We start from the raw sequence: 9482 nt of genomic DNA, 5'->3' as shown, positions 1-9482 counted from the left end.
TTTAAGTTACCTGTTGAATTTATAACATCGAGTTTCTGAATGAAATTTGCTAAATCTCGAAGTTATACGCCATCCTTAAAGTGTCATTGACCGTTTAAGTTGGTAGATCGTCATATAAAGGTGATATTAAATATTGTTGGATTTCATGTCACGCCTCAAGTGGTACAAGTACTGGACTCATACATTGAGATGATATCGTACCCTGGATTTACATGGATCTAAGTCAGCAGAATGCTATGATGAGGTACAATCCACACAGTGACTCGCTTTATAGTTTCTATAGTATTCAACTTATATGGAATGACTTAAGCTCAGCCTGGTTTATTCGTGAACAATAGATCAATATATTATATTACCTTCACTTTTTGTGCTCGACGGGCGCTTTTTGTATAAGCGTTTTCGTTTCCGGGTACATCTTGTTTCCAGAGACATTGTCCGATCTTCCTGTATGTGACTAGCAGAACACATAGTGGAAACACATATGAAATAGAGACGATAACTACTTCATACACCAAAGCAGTATTGGCATCAGGCCAGCGTTCATTGCATTGAATGGTAGTTTTATCTATAAATGTCCGTACAACCACCAGCTCTGGAATGCTGAGACAAATTGCAACTATCCATGTTGCCATGACAACATATTTTGATCGGGATCCTGCTGCCTTCCGAGCTATAGGGTTAGATACAGCGAAATACCGATCTATTCCAATTGCTGTCAATGTACATATGCTTACAGATACGGACACCTAGGAAAAAAGGAATACGCTGTGATTAAAAATAAAAAACCGGAAAATACAGAGACAGACAGACAGACAGACAGACAGACAGACAGACAGACAGACAGACAGACAGACAGACAGACAGACAGACAGACAAACAAACAAACATAGACAGTGAAAGGGAAATACAGAGACGGATAGATAAACATACAGACAGGGAGGGAGAAGTCAGATAAATAGATAGATAGATAGATAGATAGATAGATAGATAGATAGATAGATAGATAGATAGATAGATAGATAGATAGATAGATAGATAGACAGAATAAAACTGATATGAATAGGGAGAGAGTGCGTGTTAACATCTTTATCTTCTCAAATCCATTTCAAAAAGAAAACAAAAAATAGTCAAAAATTGTATATCATTATTATTTATTACACCCATACCTCCCTTTCCCTGCCAATTCACGTGGACGTACATTACACCTGGTGACCAGATGGTAATCCACCGGATTTGAGGCGCAAACACCTAAATTCATCACACTGTCTGATATCAAGGGGTAGACTGTTCCCGGGGCGGTACCAGTGGCCAACTCTGGTAGGGGTGTGTGGCCAGTGCTGGAAACCCAAGACCCCATTTAGACCATTACAGGTTTCTAAAAGATGAAAGTTTAGACCTAACTACATTTTCCTTAGGAGGCAACATTTTGGGGCAATTAATGGCAATTACGATTTGGTAAGGACAGTGGACCACATTTTAGACCAAGCAAAATAAAAAAATAATGGAAAGTGGACCCCATTTTAGATTCCTCAACTCGAAAAAACACACCCATTTTAGACCAAAAGGACTAGAAAATGCACCCCAAAGGGCGGCACATATACGTATACTCATATAAGGGGAGTAGCCCCCGGGGACTGTTCCATATAAGAGTTCTGCAGCATTGGAGAAAGCGCGTTTCCCATGCGGATTAATTTCGACGAGTAGCTTGGACTTCGAGCGTAGATTAATCTGCGTATCAGGTCATATGGTGAGACCGTACCTTACAGTATATCTATGGATGTGTCTATATGGCAATAAAAATCAACCATTAGTATAATGGTATAGAAACCAATTACATCCCTATATTGCAATGTTCATTTCGTCTCGTCACACTCCAAAGACTCCATCTTTTTCTTATGAATTCAACATACAAACATTGTAGACATCCTTTGAATTCGACGATTTATTAATTGTCATCTTCATCATTTATTTATTAACTTATGTATATATTTATCGACCAATTGTAGGAAATGAAATTATAAAACTAAATTATGCAGACTGAATACTAGGTAGGAATGGTATTAGATATTGATTATTACTTATAATGTGTTCATTAACATGACTATTATATACTCATTTAAAAAAAGAACTATATTCTATTATGAGTTGGCAATGATTATAAAAATGCTCATGGATAGGTAACATTCGAATTATTGATGGTGGGGTGGGGGTGGTGGTGGTGGTGTGGTGTGTGTGTGTCCGTCCGTTTGTCCGTTTTTGTCTGTCTGTCTGTCTGTCTGTCTGTCTATCTGTCTGTCTGTCTGTCTGTCTGTCTGTCTGTCTGTCTGTCTGTCTGTCTGTCTGTCTGGCTGGCTGGCTGGCTGGCTGTCTAGCCTATGAAATCGATGGAAAAGCTGAAATGTAATTGATATTGATATACCTATTTAAGTCGAAATACCCGCAACATGAAAATAACTAAATGTATGCACATATGAGAAGATGGATTATATATGACTGCCTTCGTTTGATGCGTGATTTAACATAGAACATTTATGTTTTGTTGAAAAGGTAGGCGGTTGTGAAGATATATTTGTTTGAATGGTGTAAAAACCTTTTCGTTACATAGCTCTGTTCCAGTAAGTTGTAAATCGCTACATATACTTTACATAGTTCTGTTCCAGTAAGTTGTAAATTGCTACATATACTTTACATAGTTCTGTTCCAGTAAGTTGTAAATCGCTACATATACTTTACATAGTTCTGTTCCAGTAAGTTGTAAATCGCTACATATATTTTACATAGTTCTGTTCCCGTAAGTTGTAAATCGCTACATATACTTTATATAGTTCTGTTCCAGTAAGTTGTAAATCGCTACATATACTTTACATAGTTCTGTTCCAGTAAGTTGTAAATCACTACATATATACTTCAACCTTAAGAAAGTGTCCTTCATTTCAATCCATTTTCAATTTCGCTAGTTTTATATGTTTAAAGATAAGAATCAAAGACCATCATTTGGTCAACATTTTCTAACTTTGAAATAGATATACTTGAACCACAGATATTACTCTGAATGTTTTAAGTATTTACCATTGTACAGAATATAGTAAGAAAAACATAAATTGGATGAATAAATACAAAAAGAATTGTCGCAAATAATGAATAAAAATAGGGAAAAAAATTAGTACTAGACTTTTGAGGATAAGAGATTGAGTCTAATTGTTGTGAATGTGTACATTGACAAGACTCACCTGTTGAATAAAGAAAACCAGGGGACACATTATGTTACCGAATACCCAGTGGCGTATGACAACATATGCAAACGTGAACGGCATACAGAAAAGTACCATACAGATATCAGCAACTGAAAGATTAACCAGTAATTTGTTCATCTCTGACTTGATGTGTATTGGAGATGACAACACACGGATGACGAGGACGTTTCCCAATAACGTTAACAACATAGTAGAACCGTAGATGATAGATAAAATCACCTTTGCTAGATGTGGCATTTCATTCAGCCATACCCTAGACGCACCCATTGTGTCACACGGAACGAATGGTACTGTAACAGCATAATCAATCGGATCTAAGTCTTGTACTTCGGAAGTTTCAACATCTGTCAGATCCCAGGTATTAGCTTGACTGAAAAGCATATCAAGAATGTATGAAGGACAAGAAGCAGGGAAACAAATACATTTTTCGTAATCTTCGATTGGTATTTCCCAGTCTTCATATATAGATGTATTCATGGTGAGTATGAATTCAAAGCTGTTGGACTTAAATTAAACTCGAAGGAAGCAATATCAGCTGACATTCACCGGCACGATGGTTATGCTCGTTCACGTTTTAGGTATTCCTATGTACTACAGTAGCAGAACCAAATCATCTCAGCTTTACCCCATCCAGAAAGCATCGACAAAAAGGAATAAATGACAGACTGTTTCTTCTATAATTAAACTTCGCAAGGCCTATTCTATTATTTAGTGGGGGTACAAGCAAATGTGTACGTGCGTAGTAGTATATCAGAAATCAGCCATACCTTTAATATCGTTCATTTCTATTTTTATGTATGCGGTAAATTGATAGACACCATGTCATATAAGAACAGTATAATCATAATTCCTAACACACTAAAGGGGAAACTCTGAGTTTATATGTGTTTGGGTGAGATTTACACTGCGTATTTTATAAGTCACTCGTAGTATTGAATTGAATTGAATTGAAAAGAAAAATATATACACGAACTTTGAAAGCAACGGGAAGAACATTTCTGGTGAGGGCCGTGGAAATAGTGCCTAGGAACTAATCAAAGTCCATGGACTGTACATGTAGATAATAAATACAAATTTGGGCTTGTACGAGTTTCACAATGAGAACGTTAACAAAAATGCAATTCTTAGTAAATAAAGAGGTATGTTGGTGGCAAAGGTACTCTCTACTTACTTAAGCATACGTAACCATATCACTTGGAATTGACTGAAGTCAAATGTGGTATTAAGATATAACATATAAACGATCCGATGATTTATTTTTTGCTACGTTTAAAAATGTCGAGTAATCCCTACAAGGCAATCAACTGTTCTAACAATGTCAGAAAGCAATTATAATCATTTGACATTAATATTATACTACATACTAAGTATTTCCACGTGAGTAAAATGTTTAGAAACTCAGTTTGTGCCACTTTAATTAGTCACTAGAATGCGCTGTGTTTTGCTCTTGTTCAAGGGCGTGTGTATCACCTGTAACTAAGCAAATCTTTCTTCAGAAACCTATCATTACATTTTGTACCCTATACCTTTTAACTCCACTCCACCAGGAAAGAAATGCATTGGGTTCTGAAAAGTCATCTTATGATTTCGATTGCCAAGAAACACCATATCGAAAACTCGTTTCCACCACTATTATTCTAGCAGTGTTATACTATACTGTGCCTCAAGTTAAGAGCCACGAATATTCTCGACTCCTAAGTGCTTTTGCCTTCAGACGAATATTTATGAATATGCATTGAATTGTTCATCTTAAATACATACTGATTATTATAATAATTAGATTACAGTACAATTTTATGAATTCTAGGTTTTTTAAACCATTTATCAATCTGTTAGCACCCGTCAAAAATGACGTATATATAAATAAAAGAGTAAATTAATTACAAATCAATTCGTACGGATTTTGAACGTTTTGACTCATATTTCGAACACAGCAGAACCAGTGACGTAGTTACGCGTTGTCGTGACATTATAGACACACGTTGTTATGGCGTAGAACGACCAGGGTATAAATTCTATATTTTTTGTTCAACTTGGCTTGTGCGTGGTATATAGCCGTTACTGCACAGAGTTATCAGTAATACGTGAAAACTAAAAAATCACAGATTTTCAATAAATACACAGAAATAAGCGCTTTTTTGTTATAGTTTTTAATTTTAATTTTAAATAAGATTTCCTTTGAATGAACGTTTTTTTCCGTTACTTGTTACTCGTGATAACTGTGCTTACGTGTGAGTAAATTTGTTAGAATACTTAGAGATTACTATAAACCATCATCTTTGGCTGCAGCAAATCGCTCAGACCGAAAGACGTCTATTTCTTGTTGTCGAGACGTGTTTTAGAAACATACCTACTTTGGTAAATTCAAGTAGTAAAGCAGTAAGATGCTAATACAATGTTATCAACGTCATGCTAATGAGTCACAAGTGCTTTCTACGGTTGTTTATCCTTTGATAAAGCTGTAACTACAAGCTTTTGCTTCTTGTGGAAATTCAATCGAAACTTTGAAGACTTCGGATCAATGATTATCATATTCTTTGCCCTCTATATGTCACAACATCTTATTGTGATGAGTGAGCACTGAATGTACACTTATGCTGGCGCCATCTCGTATTCAGTAACATATTCTCTTTTGAATCATACTTAAAAAACAAAGATGTTGCACAATGCACATTTAGTACTATATTTGATTATGGTGTTCAATTAATGCCAAAATTACTGCATGAAATTCAAAACTGTGACTTTCCATTTGTCAATAAGACATTCAAACTTCTGCATACCATTTGACGAGACAACAATGCGTTTGGGAATAATAAGACTCCAATAAATTTTGACATTGGAACATTTAAATTCTACATGCCATTATAATATTATGATGCATCATTCCATCTGAATTTCATTTGTGAATACCTTTTAGTATATGGCAATTCTCATTTGAACAATCGAATCTCGACTTTTACAAAGTTGTCTATGCCAAGGCAAGGAATGAAGGTTATAGCTGAAATGAACAATCCATCTACTTGAGGGCAAACCCATGTGTAATATTCGCTTCACACCCCCCCCCCCTTATGCTTCTTTAACTTTTCTCCAAAAAACTATATAATTTTGACATTTATATTCATTGCTTTATTAATATTTAAGAATACCACTTTTAAAAATGAAAATTCATTAAAATGGCTTATTCGTAGAATATAATAATATATTGATAATATTCTGATTACGGTAGTGTGTCGCCTTCCTTGAATGACAAAATAGATATCTTGAATTCCAATAGGAATATAAGATATACATACAAGGGTTTGGGGATTACTATGCTTTGTTGAGTGATCTTATCACATCTATGATGTGTGACACGGTTTTAATTATAGGGTTCACAATCGATTGAGTCTTGGACAGTACGACTTGAATGTAGTGCAGGAATGCCTTAGTGGACCGTCGTGTTGTTGTTCGAAGGACTACGTAAGCAAAAGTTTTGGGTCGCCAGTGAAGACTCGATGTGATCTCGTAACCGGAACCAAACAATTGTTAGGCCTTATGAAACGCACTTAATTTAAGGTATACTCAAAATAGTATTCGGGAAAAAAATAAAATCGCGAAAATTATGAAGTCTCGCGAGAAATAGTGGATGCAGAAACTAACATCACAACTTTTTTTCCACGACTTAAAAAAACAACGTAAAACTGTTTTTCTAATCTGTAATAGCTGTACATCCGATTGGAAGAACCCAATTACACAGAGACCATATGGAAAACAACGAAAAACATGACTACCTGAACTAGACACACACAGATGAAAACAAATCAACAAAAATAATCTACCTGCCCCACCTATTCTAAAACTGAGCGTAATCGGAACCTCACAATTTCTTTAGGCTTAGTGGGAAATTTGTATTGTTTTGGTAATAATGATTTGTATAGTGTTGTTTAAATGTTTGATTTTCATTATACGATCGCTTAGGAGAGTAATATTTAATGAAGGCGATTTCAAATCATGGCACATTTGCTGTTGTTTCAATATGTTGGCTAGTTTCTCTTTTACACAGTTTGTTATGAAGCACAAATGTCACGGTATAACTGTAGTTACCAAAGATTAATCAGCTAGAACGTTATGTGATCATGAGTGGTACTTTGTCCCCAGTGGCCATTAACAGTAGTATTTGGAGCATATAACGTTGTCAACTATATTATAATGTATGAGTAGTAATGGGCAAAGTACAATAATTCATAAATATTCATTCTTTCCAAGGTTAAAACCGAGAGCAACATTTGTAATCGTAACGTTGTCAAGGGTAACGTCCATCACAACATCGTAACTAAAGGTAAGAAAGTTGTGCAGGGATTCGACAGGCAAATGAGAAAAAACAAAAGAAGAATTTCACATTCAATTTTTGCCTGAAGTGGCAGTGTTTTGCGCTCGAAACGTCGTGCTTATTACCTGTTCACTGTGACTAGGTATCAACCATATGTGTATTTATGTATATGTCACGTCTGCTTTACTATCTAAGTGCATGAAAACATTTCCATAAATACATTGATATGTATATCATATTTTCATTACTATCTAAGTGCAATAAATTACAATAATATGCAGTTTATGTCGCAGTGTATAGGTTCTGGGGAATACCAACGAGTGATATGCGTATCTATCAAAACAAAAGCCAAACCAAAAATATTGAGTCATTTCAGATTGACCTCACATGCCAAACTTTCCCTGGCAATTTTCTGACGCTAACTATAGTTTCAGAACTATATTTCCAAAATGACGAAAATAAACAAAAGGATGATAAAAATAACACAAAATAGGGTTGTCATAACCTATCAAATATCAAAAACTTACCAACACTGTGCTAGTCTCACTTTATTTATCAAACTCCTCATGGCTTTGTCGTCAGCAAAACAAGCCGCGAATGTCACCACCAATAGTTGTAATGTGTGTGTTAAGATAGTTTACTTTTTAAAATGTAACCAATGAGGGCGCAACATAAACGTGGATTATATGAACATTATCTGAACTCATAGACGTACAACTGTTTTGTCCAAATAAACGCCAGTGGACTGTGAGAGAGACTAAGCTGTTTGTACACTGAAATAATTGGCAAAATTAAGGCAAAATACACTGTTTCGAGTCTTGCTTGCGTGAGTGTTCATACTGATTCCTATATTGCCAATAGGTTGAATATTCTGCTCTCATATGTCGCCAGTGTGCCATGGATAACAAACTAAAACTTGCCTCGTTAAAGACATTTGACACTTTCGGCTAAACGGGCGATATTTTGAAAAACATTGTAAAAAATAGTCACGATTCTTAACCCATGTTCCTGAAAAGATCTTTCGTGTGGCTTCTAGTATTTAGCGCAAATGGCCGCAGCAACGTTGACATTTCGCGTGACACGTGACATTTCGTGACCTACGTCAAGATGTGGTGACCTAGGAAAAAAAACTCTATTTTGGATATTAATTGTAGACGGCCATGGTTTATGAAGGCAATTACTGGAACAAAACCAAGTGAGAAACTTCCGCAACTATTCTCACGAAACCACATTAAATCATTCTCGAAGTGTTTATATGAAATGTTCATGAGGAGAAGGAAAGCAATTTCAGTTACATAATACTCCTCATTAGGAATAGTGGTTCATGTTTGTTCGGTTGTTGTTGTTGTTGTTGTTGTTGTTGTTGTTGTTGTTGTTGTTGTTGTTCTAAACGTCACCATCAACACCAACAACACCGACGATTATTTGAGGGGAAAAGCGATAGGCTTACGATTTATATTTTTCTTGAATACCACACGTGGAAACACTTTTGGTACACGTGACTCATAAGCCAATTACTTGGCTGGGGTTTCACATAATTACTACTTGTATATTACAAAGAATTTTCTCTTTGAGTACTGTATGTACGTGTATACTTTTGTATGTGAAACTGTGTCACTATAATAAAATAATATCTATCTATCTATCTGTATAATATTAACAAAAGTACTAATGCTAGTTGTGCAGTGGTGGGGGACACAGCGAAGTTGGTACTGCTAACTGCATATTTAAATGCATGTGCAATATTTTAGTGGCATTTGTAAGCATATCATAAATTTGTACAAATTATACACAGTTTTACATTATTTTACCGTATAAAGTTAGAGGAGAAAACGAGTCGCAAAATGTACATGACAAAATGTACTGTTAATGGTTTAAGAGACATTTCCTCAGTGTATTAGTACATGCATTCTAAATTG

General features: G+C 35.4%; 1 protein-coding gene across 1 annotated transcript in view; it reads right to left on the bottom strand.

Annotated features, from left to right (window-relative positions):
- Positions 1-3731, bottom strand: part of LOC144452397 (prolactin-releasing peptide receptor-like) — a 7221-nt gene extending 3490 nt beyond the window's left edge. Inside the window, exons 1-2 of the mRNA XM_078143488.1 lie at positions 3231-3731; positions 357-746 (exon numbers count right to left, since the gene is read on the bottom strand). Of these exons, the coding sequence (XP_077999614.1) occupies positions 357-746; positions 3231-3731 (891 nt within the window). The remainder of the gene's footprint in view (positions 1-356; positions 747-3230) is intronic.
- Between the last annotated feature and the right edge of the window lie 5751 nt (positions 3732-9482).

This window comes from Glandiceps talaboti, chromosome 22 (genome assembly GCF_964340395.1).
Source record: "Glandiceps talaboti chromosome 22, keGlaTala1.1, whole genome shotgun sequence".
In the NCBI taxonomy this organism is placed as follows: Eukaryota; Metazoa; Hemichordata; class Enteropneusta; family Spengelidae; genus Glandiceps; species Glandiceps talaboti.
Note: the sequence above shows the minus strand (reverse complement) of the source record. Positions and strands in the feature narration are given on the sequence as shown.